General features: G+C 35.3%; 2 protein-coding genes across 2 annotated transcripts; both read left to right on the forward strand.

Moving 5' to 3' along the window:
* The first annotated feature begins 2,725 nt into the window (after positions 1-2,725).
* LOC113319674 (ATPase family AAA domain-containing protein 1-like) lies at positions 2,726-5,336 on the forward strand. The gene is made up of 5 exons (XM_026567918.1): positions 2,726-3,070; positions 3,455-4,087; positions 4,329-4,482; positions 4,645-4,728; positions 4,874-5,336. The coding sequence occupies exons 3-5, from the start codon at positions 4,354-4,356 to the stop codon at positions 5,060-5,062; spliced, it is 402 nt and encodes a 133-aa protein (XP_026423703.1). The 5' UTR covers positions 2,726-3,070; positions 3,455-4,087; positions 4,329-4,353; the 3' UTR covers positions 5,063-5,336.
* A 3,975-nt stretch (positions 5,337-9,311) lies between these two features.
* Positions 9,312-9,854, forward strand: LOC113316198 (transcriptional regulator SUPERMAN-like). Its single transcript, XM_026564419.1, has one exon. The coding sequence runs from the start codon at positions 9,312-9,314 to the stop codon at positions 9,852-9,854; it is 543 nt and encodes a 180-aa protein (XP_026420204.1).
* The last annotated feature ends 4,757 nt before the right edge of the window (positions 9,855-14,611 follow it).

The raw sequence follows: 14,611 nt of genomic DNA on the forward strand, positions 1-14,611 counted from the left end.
TTTGTGTGAGACAGCCATTTGATGTAGACTCGGAATGTTTCGTATTGATAATTCGATCACTTGAAAATTGCTTATAAGCTAATAGTTTGTGTGAGACAGCTATTGTCTTCTTCTAAGAATGTTTCAATTTGAAATGGGAGTTTAGAACAATTAACCATTGTATGGATATAACACAGTATGCATACCCGTATGCAGACTATTGTAAGAATGATTCTGGTCTGGGAACCAAGTATGCATACCCGTATGCGAACAGTTTTAACTGTGAAAGTCCGGGAACTAAGTTTCTGTACCCGTTTGTAAACTTCTTCACCTGAAGTTGATCCAGAACGACAGTATGCGTACCCGTTTGCGATCTGTCGGAAAAGATCAAGTCCGGAACGACAATATGTGTACCCGTTTGCAGACTTTCGGAAAGGATCAAGTTTGGAACTTAAGTTTGCGTACCCGTTTGCAAACTTATGAGGTTAAGTTCTAAAATAGGTTAAGTATATTCCATACTCATGAATAAATACACTTATATATTAAGGAATGCAATCTTTGCAAATTGTAGCTAAAATGTTCATGAACTGATTCTTTTGAATCAATCCGATTTTGTTTCAATTGTGTCTTTGTATATACTTCTATGAGAATATAAACAGTTGAACAACTCTATGCGTAACACAATTAGATTCATTTTATTATCATTTGATCTATAAGTATTAAGATTAACATGGTTAATACAAAAGTGTTCATATGGCTAACTTCGATTAACTGTTATTGAGCCTACTCAATATACACGTTTAGGTACGGTTACTCATATCTAAATGAAGGTATATTTCATTTGTGTGTAACAAGCTAAGACCATCTAACGGTAGAAAGATATGAGCTTTAATCTTGAATCAGGTTTCATCTAACGATGAATATTGATTGCTTTGTTCCAAAGTTATAAAACCCTGATTTGAAGACTATATAAGGGAGAACTCTAGCAACTGGGAAACCTAATCGCCACACTTCCTATATGATTATAGTTTCTACTAGAGTCGATTCTCCTTTAACTTAGGTTTTTCCTAAAACCATCATAGGTTAACGACTTAAAAACTTCATTGGGATTCTGAAGCCAGACCCAACTATTTTCTCTGTAGTTGCGTGTTCTGATCTTACTTGTTTTATCGTATTGAGTACTATCTTCTCTAAGATTTGTTCGAGACTTATCTTTCATAGGTAAGATATAAAAAGTAATCACAAAGCTCTTCATCTCATTCTTTATGATTCCACAATAACTTGTTCTACTACCATATAATTAAGTTATTGTGAGGTGATTGATATTTCTAGGCTGTTGTTCAGGAATATATGACCAGATTATCAATTGGTTCATGTTCACCTTGATTTATCAAAATACGGAACAAATTTCGTAGGTATTTCTGTGGGAGGTAGATTTATCTATCAGAATAGACTTTTATGTGGGAGACAGATTTGTTTATCAAGTCTTCGAATTTGGGTCGTAGAAACTCTTAGTTATGGGTGAGATCATCTAAGGGAATCAAGTGTGTAAAGTCCTGCTGGGATTCAGAGTTGTAAGGAACGCGATTGTACCTTAATCAGTGTGAAATTGGTTAGGGGTCAACTACATTCCAGTCTGAAGTTAACTTGTAGTAGGCTAGATTCTGTAGCGGCTTAATACAGAGTGGTGTTTAAATATGGACTACGTCCCGGGGTTTTTCTGCATTTGCGGTTTCCTCGTTAACAAAACTTTTGGTGTCTGTGTTATTTATTTTTCGCATTATATCTTCTATATAATTGAAATATTACAGGTTGTGCGTAGTTCAATCAATTGGTAAATACAACCTTTGGTTATTGATTGACACTTGAACATTAGTCTTTGGTATCGTTCAAATTGTTTCTCATAATAATCAGGCTCACGGATTTCTATCTGTTTGATTTGCCGATTACATTGACAAACAAAGATATAACTCTTGGATATATTTTCCTTGAATTGAGTCTGAATGTTTAGTTGATTCTCTTGGAATTATATTGGAGTTAGTCTATACAGATTGCCTAAACGAAATATTGGGTGTGGTTGTTAGACCCCTGCTTTTTCAGTTAGATCCTTTCATGTTTTCCTGCTCTGATACCAATTGAAAAGGCGAGGGTACCCAAATACACCACAATATTTTTTTTTTAACTTATAAGTCCTCTTCTGAATGTGATTTTCTATGGACATACACTACACCATTTTTCATGATTAGTAACTAGTTTTTGCAATTAACCATCAGGGGTTAGCCCAGTTGGCCAGGAGTCTGACTCTCAAATAAGAGGTCAGCAGTTCGAGTCTCCGCTCAAACGTAATTATACTAACTTTAACATGGGTTTCAGACGGGCCGAGTTTGCTCAGTGGGGAGTAATCCGGTGGCTACTCTGCCAGGGGGCAGGACAGGCCTATGCCGTAGTATCAAAAAAAAAAACTAGTTTTCGCAACAGCTTTGTCCCTGTGCAAATTTCTGTTGCAAAAGTGTCGCAACAGCTTACATTCGTTACGAAACTCGCAACTGTTTTATCTGTTTCAATTCGCAACAGATTTGAGTTGTACGCGTGCGACTCGCGAGTGTGGATGCCCACACTCTTAGCTGACTCGTTTTAGTTGGCTATTCAGCTCATTCAGATCAAAACTGACTCATCTGATTTTTATTATCGAAAGAAATCCAACTCTATCTCATATTCTCATTCTTTTCTTTTCTCTTCTCTGGTTATTAGGGTTCCATTACTCTGATTTCAGAGAACTTATAAGTCTCAAATCAGTAATATCTCCGAGATAGGTCGAATGATTTACTGATTCCAGATATCTCAAAACCTAAATCAAGCCCTAATCTGAAATCCTTGAACTTTCTCTCTCTCGTTCTCTTCTCTGGTTATTAGGGTTCTATTACTCTGATTTCAGAGAACTTATAAGTCTCAAATCAGTAATATCTCCGAGATTAAGGTCGAATGATTTACTGATTTCAGAGATCTCAAATCCTAAATCAAGCCCTAATCTGAAATCCTTGAACTGACCTAGCAGTGCAGTTCTCCACCATGATTCGATCTATCAATCGAAGTAAACGCGTTCCACCATGATTCGATCTCAATTTTTGCATTATATTCTTCGATTTATAACCATCTTCTTCGATCTATAAATATTTTTGGCGCTTTGAGATTGAGCTAGTTTCGGGTTTTGTCAAAACCCTAGAAAGTTGAGATTTTGGCAAGTTCAAATCGTCGTAGTTTTTTTGCTTTTGAGATTTTGATAGAAAGTTGAAAACTTTCAAAGAAATTGATATAATTTTGTCCTTTTGGGAGTTGAAATCCTGTGAATAAAATTGATGCGATTTTGTCTTTTTGAGATTGATTTTGTTTTATTTATTTATTTTCGAACTCTTGTAGAGTGTTAAGTTTGAAACCCTAAAGTTTGAGACTAATTTGAATGTTTTGGATGGTGCAGGGGGTATGTTGAGATACACAGTTCTGGATTCAGAGAATTTCTGTTAAAGCTGGAGCTTCTTAGAGAAATTGTTGATTCGGGATTTGAGCATCCATCTGAAGGAATTTTTTTTTACTTGGATTCTTTTATGTTTTTGATTTGAGTTAGCTATTTCTTTGTGGTATTTCCTTATAAGTTTTGTATTAAGATTATGGTTCAGTTGGATAGTTTTGATATAATCCTGTTGATTCTTGAAATTTAGTAGGTGATATGGCGATTGTATTTTACTTATTTTACATAACTAGGTAATATATTTTGATATGTGTTGTTTGACTTGCAGGTAAAAAACACTTGTTCTGCACTCCTGGTTTTGAAGGAAAAAATTTGTTGATTAACATTTCCATTAGAGTTCTCAGAGATCTTTCTTACTCACTGAGGTTCTTCGGCTACAATTTTTCTTTTGGTTCTCAATCAGTTCAACATGAATGCATGCCTCAAGCTATTTTGGGTATGGATGTTATCTGTCAAGCAAAATCTAGCAACTATTATTGGTCCTCTAATCCATCTGCTTCAAAATGCTGAGTTTGATATCAAAAAGTAGGCTGCTTGGGCAATCTCAAATGCAACTTCTGGGGGATCCCATAAGCAGATTAAGTATGTATTCATTCTATTTTTCTTGGGTTCAGTAGCTTTGTGCTCTGATTTAGTTCTTATTTGATGAGTTTAATTGAATCTTGAATCTTAATCTTAAGGCGTGATAGGTACTTCATGGCTAGTTATTTTGATTTGGCTTCTAAACTGTAGTTCCAGTTATGGAACTCTTTCTGATAATCTTAAATTGAAGTTCCTGACAGGTTGAGTTTTTATCTTATTATCTCGTATCTTTGTATTTAAGGAACTCTTTCTGATGATTGATGTGAATGCTTCCGTCCCAAATTGACAAAAAGTTGGATGTGCAAGGGATGAAAGTTAAAAGCTGGAATAATGAGCCTGTTGCTGGACAAGTTGCTGCTCTAATTTTTTGTCACACGCGAGAGTTGGCTTACCAGGTTTGTGTTCATACTTAATTTTTATATCATGAATCTTCTATCTTCTGCTCTAAGTTCTTAAAATGTCGTGTGCTAATCTATGAACAATACTTTAACCATATAAAGCATCAGCAGAGCTCTTGAATGTTCTAATTCTTTTTTCCTTTCTGGATGCTGAATCAGTGGTTTGGAGATGCTGAAAAGCTTACCAAGGCTCTTTTCTCTTTTGCTAGCAAGCTTGCCCCTGTAACTATATTTGTCTATGAGGTGAGGACCTTCGACACCTTATGGAAAGAATGAGCTCATTCATTTGTGCATATTCGCAAATTTTTCTTGGCTGTGCTTTTTTAGGATTTAACTTTGCTCAATTCTCAACATACATCGTTTACTGTCCTAAATTTTGTTGGTATAGGTTGACAGTTCGCTTGGTGCCCGAGGTGGTGGCTCTGAACATGAGGCAACTAGAATGATGAGAAATGAGTTTATGGCAGCTTGGGATGGACTGAGGTCGAACGACAGCCGAAGAATCCTTGTTCTCGGTGCCACGAATAGACCATTTGACCTTGATGATGATGTTATGCGTTGTTTGCCAAGAAGGTGAGATATCTAAAATGCCATCCTTTGAGTTCAACTTTTTGCTAGGACATATAGTTCTAATTGCTAGACAGTTTTACATTTTTACTCTCTGTACATAGAATATTGTCCCGGCAGTATCATATTGAGTCCCAAGTGCCGTATATGAGCTGTGGTTTCTTTTCTGTCTTGTTGTCCATTAATTATCAGTTAATAATCCAGTTGTATATTATTAATGGACATGCAGTTGAAGTCCATTAATTATAGTATATATGGGTCAATGTAGGGCGAGCTCTTTACTAGTTGAATTTTTGGACAATCATTGTTTATCTTGAGAAATCAAAAGGTACACATGTCACAATATCTAGAATCAAATGTCTAGATCTTACCTTTCTTGGTAACTTATGTCATGGGCTTATCCTTTTGGCCAAGGGTAATTCGCATGAGCTCACTACATCCCTCATCCCATGCTATGTCTCCTGAAAATGACAACAGTTCAGGGTCCAACAGAATTAGTTACTGTATTATTGTGTTTGATTTCTGTATTTGGCTCATAATAGATTATGATATGTATCTTGTGCATGGTGGAAGTAGAGATTCAGTCCTTCTATTAATTCTCTTGAATTTGGATCTTTTAGAGGTAAAAAGGATGCATCGACAAAGTATATATAACTAGTCTAGAAAAAAAGTCGTGATAGCATGCCGTCTTTGGCTAAGGTTTATGTTATTCGTGTAAATAAACTCTCGTTACCGCCTGATGTTGGCTAAGTAGCATAAGTGAGCAGGTGGCTTGCGTTGTTTGTTTTGGACCTGGTAGTGGCTTGTTAGCACTATTTGTTTCATAGTAGATAGTGGCACACTTATGCTGAATTGATGATGCTTGTAGGTTTTAACTTAATGGTACTTATACTAATATAGAACTATGGGCTACATGCATTTCAAGGCTGTTTTCTCTTACTGAAAAAGTTGCAGGCAACTCTGCTTTAGACTGATATTACTTTGTAACAGGGAACTCGAATTTTGACTGGTCAAAACCACTATTTTATTTTGATTTTGCAAAACATTCGTAACTGTAGTAACCTGTTGCGAAATTCTAGTTTCGTAACTGTAAACTGTTGCGACCACCTAATTTCGCAACTGTTTGAAATAGTTCGACAAATCCACGTTGCAAAAGTTAGAAACTGTTGCAACCGAAAGTTCGCAACAGCTTCTGAGTGGTTGCGAAATTTTGCAACATCAACTTTCGTAACTGCTAAAAACTGTTGCAACCCCGCTTTACAACTGAAGACTACCATTGCTAATCACTAAAAATGGTGTAGTGATAGTCGAGACAATACGACAATTCAGTTCACACTTCGTGCGATCGTCTAAGGACATGAGATCGAGACAATACAACAACAAGGTCACTTGTGTGATTGACTATGGATACAAGATCGAGGCGATACGACAACAAAGTGTGTACTTGATAATAGGTTGGGTAATAACCGAAACTCTATAGGATCACTATCAAGTATTACGGAGTTAACGTACTTGTGTATTTTACTTAATTATAATAACAATTATAATGCGGAAAACAAAGTAAAAGACACAACAAGATTTTATTAAAGAGGAAATTGCAAATGCAGAAAAACCCGGGACCTAGTCCAGTTTTGAATACTCTCAGAATTAATCCGCTATACAAAATCAATGACCAACTTCGTATAGTTGAGACCAAGAAGACTACCCCGAGATACTTAGTTCCCTTAGTATTCCTGCGTCTTCGACTTCTAAAGTCACGCACGTGAATAGCAAGTCTTTTGGATCGTATTCCAAGCAGCAAAGGAAGAATCTGTTTGGTAACCACTCTAAACAATCTTGCTACAAGATAAGATGAGTTGTTGACAAAGGCTCTTATGTTTAATCTAATAAACTCATTTTACCGGGATAGTCTGTTAATATCCTGGGGATATCAACTTTTTTACCGGGACTAATTTAGGTGAGCCAATTTATCTTGTAATACGATGAGAGGGTTAACCAAATTTACTCTGGATAGTCTTCTCGCTTATTTCTATTCTTCACCTAAATTTGGTTAACCCATTCATACTTTTGTCCCTGACTTTCTAATAAGATAAATTGACTCTGTTATTTTTATTCATAAGTACATGAAGCAACGAAGCTATGTTAGCTACGAATAGGGCTAAAGAATGAATGTATAAGCCTCCTTTGTTTTTGGTTAATATTTGAGAGAAGGATGATAAGGGTAGGATTTTCTCCCATATGCGAAACACAACAAGTTTTTTTCTAAATGTACCCCGTCGACTCAAAAAGAATATTTTTATTATGTTACTCAAACACTTGGCCTCCCAAGAGATAAAAAAATTTTAGCATAAGAAATAATTGAATTGTTATTATTTCCAAATAGTATTCCCTCAGTTCCTAGTTACTCTTGATCTTAATTTAACTTTTTTGTCAATAAAGATATATAATTCAGATTTATATGATTTATTCTTTAAACAATCCTTTTTAACAATGAATATTATTAAATTTTTATCTAATAAGTATAAATAATTTGACAGTCATATTTATATTGTTATTGTGTAGGTCTTCTACAAATACTCCAAACAATTTAAAATTTATAAAGACGTGTTTTTTTTAGTTTTAGAGATACACAACTTATATTAAACTGGTGCACATCAGGGTATAAATAACAAAAAACTAGAGCAAATCTCAAGAATATTACCTATTTTAGGTAAAGGTACAGAAATAGGTGAACTCGTTGAAAAGGTATCAACCATGTGCGATCCCGACTCAGTCAAACTCAGCGAGTTGTCTGCTTCCGTTTCGGACCAAAATACCCTCCTAGTTGAGTTAGATACAGATAATTCACCCAATTGTTTTATTTATAATGCCGTGAAAAACAAGTACCCATTGAAATTTATACTATCGTGTTAGCTAGGTACTCAATTTATGTTCTAGCACTGTTTCAAAGACAATACACACTGCTTTGCTTATTAAAGTGAACTTCACGGCAGAAAATATGGTATAACTCCTTCCCTTGTTTCCGGTAAGGTTCTATTATTTTTTTGGTTGGATTGGCAAGGACCAGTGAAGTTATGGTTTCTTATAAGTAATCTAGGGTTTTAATTCAATAAAACTGAGTCCTTTTGTTTATTTTGGGGATGTTGTTTCCAAGTAAAAAAATTATTGATGATCAAAATCCCGAATATGTAAACACCCTTTTAAGAACTGACACTCTATTTTAACATATCATTAGTTGGTTTAGTTCACTGGTGAACATTGGTATAGTGGTGATGTAGTTTCGATCAATCAAAATCATTAATTAATCATTTAGTTCAATAGAAGACTTTTGATTTCCCTAATTTATAGAAAATATAGGTCGCAGGAACCAACCATGGAGAACTCGGATTGATTTATACAATTATATTAATGGCTCATTTGTATTTTGTTATGGAGAACTCATTTGATTGATTTATGTAGTTACATTAATGATTCAATCGTATCTTTTGTTGATCATGGTCATCAATGATAAGAACGGAAACAACTGAACTATATTTGAACATTAAAAGGTCAAACCTTTTTTCCCTATTTGGGTTTTTATTTGTGAACAGAAGACGGTATTTTGGTCCGAAACGGAAGCAGTGAACTCATTGAATTAGACTGAGTCAGGAACGCACATAGTTGATACCTTTTGGAAGAGTTAAACTATATATGTACCTTTATCTAGAATAGGTAATATTCTTGAGCTTTGCTCAAAAAACTATATGATTTCCATACAAAAAAATGGAAAAACTATAATAATCATTTTTTTCTTTTCTTTTCCTGAAGTATATTATTTTTACTTATTTAAAATGATCAATCAATTATTCTGGACGGGGGAGTAATGTATTAGTTTAGTATAATTACTTAGGTACGCAAATATGTACATGCATGTCATATCATAGATTCCCTATATTAGCTTAGTTAGGATTAAGAAGTAACAACGTTAAAACCGTGTCTTCTTCAACACACTCACTCAAGTTCACAGAGTCACAAGAACGATGCCTATCTCTTTTACTTCTCTCTAATCTTAGTTTCTCTCTCTAGAATTACTCGTTCCCCTCCTATAAAACCCTCACATCATCCTTCTCATTTACATTTTCTTTCACCAAATATTTTCCGTACCGAACCCTTCCTTAAGACACTACTGTATCTTCTTCAAAACAGAATATGCAATATAACCCTTTCATTAATTCCCTGCTTTCTCATTGAATACATATATCCACACCTCAAACTTCTCCATGACCACTACTTACCAAGAACCTCACCAAGATGATCACCATGACGAAACCGGCAATGAAAATTTTGGTACAGGTCGATCTTATGACTGTGTATTTTGCAAGAGGGGTTTCACCAATGCACAGGCATTAGGTGGACATATGAATATTCACAGAAGAGATAGAGCTAGAACTAGTAGTAGGAATGCTATGGTTATTCCTAATCAACCTATTCCGAATCATCAAAAGAACAACATTAATGATTATTCATCGATGCATGGGGGGTACTTGCGAGCAAATTCTACACATGAAGTGTGTGTATCTCCGGTAATGATGGATCCACTGGTGAACTACAACAGGTATTATTCATCTTCACCTTCTTCTGCGTCAACTCGAAGCACTAGTAGGCACCAAGCTCTACCACCACAGCAGCCATTGAGGTTGTTCGAAGAAGATAACCGGTATACGGGTTTAGGGTTACGAATGGGTTATTATGCAGAAGAAATGAAACAAAATGATAATGAAATTCATCAAGAAGTTGATTTAGAGCTTCGACTTGGTACATGATCGTCACCTTATAATCTTAATTTCTCATTAAATTAGAGAATAACAGTTCTATATTTTTCTCTCCTTAATTACTTATTCCAGCTGGTTTTTATTTATTTATTTGTACAGGACTAGTTAAGTGATTAATGTTATCAACTTCAACTTCAAACAGCAGATTTTAATTAGTCAGACCAAATTAATCGATCATTACATATTACTGTTACTGGTCCAATTTTATGATAGATATCGTTGTTATTATTAGCTATTAATTTTATGATATATATCTTAATTTCTTATACCAAATAATGAAGTAATTAGATTAAAAACATAGCAAGTGTGGGATCAAAAATTTCTTTGAGTTCAAATTTGGCCGTTATATTTTATGTTGTGATCACAAAATGTGCATGTAGTGAATTAAGTGTAGGAACGGAGGCAAGATCTTTAATGGGTGTGTACTTTGTGGATGAATTGAATGCTGTATATTTGATTTTAATCAATCTCTTTCAATAAAAGAGAAAATTGAGAGTTTGAAATTTCCAAATATTTAATGCTTATGATGCAGAAAGTTTGCATCAGAGATGTCAAAGTTACCAGGTTTTGCACTGCACACATGAAAAACTTGTGAACCATAATAAATTTTACTGGCTTGATTTCTTTTCTCAGTACCATGTCCCCTAATTTGCATGTTTAATCTTATATCATTCCTTGATTCTCTAAATTTTGACATCCACCCCCTGAAGTTGGCCTTTGGTGACACATACCCTCAATTCTGCCAATGGGTTTATAATTTTCTATATTTTGAACTACTTATAAGTTTTAATCTTATACCATTCCTTGATTCTCAAAATTTTGACATCTCCCCCTCCACCCCCCTGAAGTTTTTTTTTTCCCAAAGAAAAGTTGGCCTTTGATGGCACAAACATCCCCTCATTTCTCGCAATGGATTTTTTACAATTTGAACAACTTATATATTTGCAATACACCCCTTGAAGACCTCTAGTCTAGATTACATTGAGGAATTTTAGAGAACACCATAATTTACTATGTATATAGGGGACTCACGTTAGTCACATGGCATACCACGTTAATAGTCTAATATTACTAATCTAAGGAATTATTAATGAACCAATCTTCTATGGGTTAGAATACGCGCATCCAACTGGCAATGGGTGGAGTGGTCCTTTCATATTATATTTTAAGTTATTAAGGAGATATTAACAGTGTGGGACTATTATCCTTCACACGCCCCCTCACGTGTGGCCTCGTTGGGTCTAACACGTGGACCTACGTTGTGTGGTGACCGTTGGGCCTACTCACACACGGGCCTAGCTCTGATACCATGTTAGAATACGGGCATCCAATTCAAAACCAATTGGCAATGGGTGGAGTGGCCCTTCCATATTATATTTTAAGTTATTAAGGAGATATTAACAGTGTGGGACTATTATCCTTCACTATGTTCACCGAATGAATCAAGGTTTAACCTTAGATATCAAATTCCTTTTGAATAAAATTAGTCACTCGAAGTGTGTTTCAGTGTGTTTCAGTTAGAAGAGATTCTAATGGAGTTGCAGATAAATTAGCTAAAATGGCTAGACTTTTGGGAGCTGATTTTGATTTTATGGATGAGTTTCCTCATGATATTTACGAATGGGGTGCTATTGCCCACCTCTATTTAATCTTAATGAAATTTTCTTTTGAATAAAGAAACAAAAAAGGAATTATTAGGGATGTAAGTTTTCAACATGACAATACCAGATATAGTATTGGCTATAGCCCACCGTTAATTGAGTAGCCAGTAGCTAAACTAGTCTGGATGGTAGATTGGTAGTGTTCTTTTAGCCTCTTGAATAATGACACTTAACAGTATGATGAATCATGAAGACGACAAAAGAAAGATGGTTTTAACTCGATATGAAGTTTCCATTTAAAGGGATATGAAGAAGTATTCAGTCCAACAAAAACAGTCCAATAGGTAAATTCATTTAGTTGATACAAGAAATAACGGAAATTGGATGAGAGAAACTAATTTCTTATAATTGATACAAGAAGTAACGGAAATTGGATGAGAGAAACTAATTTCTTAAAAACCACGCAATACCAACTCGACCAACTAGGTCACAACTAAATGTGGAAAACCGTCGTGTCCTCGATTCCTAGTGATACTGTATTAAATGACCGCATTGCTTTTTCTTAATAAATCAATTAAATGACCGCACTTCTATCTTCTTAGATGTTTCCTTCACGATAAATTTCATCAAATGGTCCATTAGCTATTGCGCAGGTGTACACATAGCTAGGCAGGGTTACAGTGATAGAGTCTATAAGTTTGATACTTTGCATGTGATGTAGGACTTAAAATGAACCTGAGTCGGACATTGATCTTTTTACACTTTTACTGCCTCACGTATGACCTTTTTTAGTTTTCTTCTTTCATTAGCTAATATATATATATAGAAGCCCAATTACGGCTTATCGTATTCGGGTTGTATTAAAAGCTCAATTACAGTTTATTGTAGGAAAATAATTTGGCTTAGGGAAACTTAGGAGAGACCCAAAAAAAAAAAAAAACTCATTATCAGACCCACAATTAATTTTGGGTACCATGACATCCACAATTATTTTCGTGACACCCATAATTATATGAAATTATTAAAAATGTCTGCATGACGGATTTTGCATCCGTAAAACGGGTTATGCATCCGGGGTATAATTGACAACGCAACTTGGATAGCATATCTAAAAATCCGCGCTTTGCAATTTTACAAATTTTATATCGTTGGAAATCTTTTTAAGAGAGCTACGCAACGAGTACAAACAAGAATATCAAATTTTTGTTTTTCACGAAAAAATCGGAGGTGATCATCATTTTAGGCAAAATTTTCGAAAACTTGATACATAACTATTATGCAGCTACCGAAAAAGATGCATAACACATTCTGCAGACGCATAACGAATTATGCAACCATTTTCTCCACTGCATAACAAATTATGCATTTGGATAACAAAGTTATGCATCTATAACAAGTTATGTAACCATTGTTTTGGTTGATTTTAGTGCGTACGTAAAAAAATTGATGCATAATGCAGTATGCATCCATATTTACGGATGCATATCAGGTTATGCATCTATTTTCGCGATGCATAAAAGATTGTGCAACAATTTTCTCGATGCATAATGCATTATGCAGTCATATTTTCGGATCGCATAACCTGTTATGCATCCATTTTCACGACTGCATAACATGTTATGTAGATATTATTGTAGGTGCATGACAAGTTATGCAGCCTTATTTTTTGTTGGTTTCAATACTAAGAAAAAAGTAGCTGCATAACGTGTTATGCAACCGTTTTCTGGACTGCATAACAAGTTATGCGGAAAAAAAAAAGCTACAGAACGTGTTATGCAACCAATTTCGAGAATGCATAACAAGTTATGCAACAAATTTTGTAGATGCATAACCTGTTATGCATCACTACTCACACTTCCATTTTCTTTTAAATGCACGTCACACGCACACCAAACCCATTTGCACTTCCGTCTCCCCGCTGCAGCATTCTTTTAGCTCCATTTTCTTTTAAATGCATAACCCATTGAAACCAACATCAACACCACCATTCCTAACTCACTTCACTGATCCATTCATCAATCCATTTGTTCATAGCTCAATCATGACAGCAACCACCATTCCAAATGCACGACTTTATAACATGTTATGCAGTCATAACAACATCTCCATACATTATCTCGGCCACAGCTGGTTACACCTCCATGTTGTTGAAAACACAAACACCAGATACCATTTAATCACATATAGCACAATCTAGCAGAGAGTTGCTGCCATGAACATCTAGAAGAGTTGCTTTTGTAATTCCCATCTTTCTTATCAATTTTAAGGACACCAATCAACACCATAAAATCATCATCTCCATTAACAGAAACCCTTCTATTTATTTCTCCCACCTGATCTTCTAAAACCCCCAAAATGGATCACAACAAACTTCTATAGTTCGCGGTCACAACCACCACAAGAAACCATGACTGCAACACTAGTTTACTTCAGCTATTCTGCGACTCCATCAATCACTCAAAACATCACTGCTTGCCTTCAATTGACCAACACAAATTGAATCCAAACCCAATAGTCTGTGGCTCCTTCATTTAATTTCAAAACCCACAAAATTCAATTGATGTTGCTGTAGTAATCTTCAACTTCAGTTCATACCAAATCAAAAATAAGTTGTCTCATCTTCATTCTCATCTCCTCGCTTCTCTCATTAACTGAACTTGAGTTCGATCCGACACCAAACCAAATCATCACCAGCTGCTTATTAACCCAACAACACCAATTAAGCCTTTCACCATTACCAACTACAATTCTCTTCACAAATCCAAACCCATCAATTACTAAAGCATCACCAGCTATACCAGATCCGACAACAGCTTCTTTGTTTCCTTCATCAACGCCAACAAGACCCCAGAAATCCCTTGATATTGATGTGTATTCCTCATTCAAGATTGCACCTCAACCTAAATTTCAGACCATATACAGAAACCCAATTTCAGTCGATGACAGATGCCAAAATCCCTTGATTTTGTGTTACCAGAAGTCTCAATCAAAACCCATTCTCAGTCCATCAAGATGTCCACTGACGGCATAAAATTCTGCTCAAAATCTTCACCGATTCAAACCCCCGGATCAGCATTCATACTCATCTTTTTCCATCACCTCAGATCCCCTTTTTCTCTTGATAAAGGGGAGTCATGAAAGAAAAAA

The sequence above is a fragment of the Papaver somniferum genome, chromosome 10, assembly GCF_003573695.1.
Source record: "Papaver somniferum cultivar HN1 chromosome 10, ASM357369v1, whole genome shotgun sequence".
NCBI lineage: Eukaryota > Viridiplantae > Streptophyta > Magnoliopsida > Ranunculales > Papaveraceae > Papaver > Papaver somniferum.

Bases quoted from the DNA above. Each gene is read 5' to 3' on its own strand.
- LOC113319674 (XM_026567918.1), top strand. From the start codon at position 4,354: ATGCTTCCGTCCCAAATTGACAAAAAGTTGGATGTGCAAGGGATGAAA. The intron at 4,483-4,644 runs GTTTGTGTTCAT...ATGCTGAATCAG, and splicing joins CGCGAGAGTTGGCTTACCAG to TGGTTTGGAGATGCTGAAAA. The intron at 4,729-4,873 runs GTGAGGACCTTC...TTGTTGGTATAG, and splicing joins TAACTATATTTGTCTATGAG to GTTGACAGTTCGCTTGGTGC.
- LOC113316198 (XM_026564419.1), top strand. From the start codon at position 9,312: ATGACCACTACTTACCAAGAACCTCACCAAGATGATCACCATGACGAA.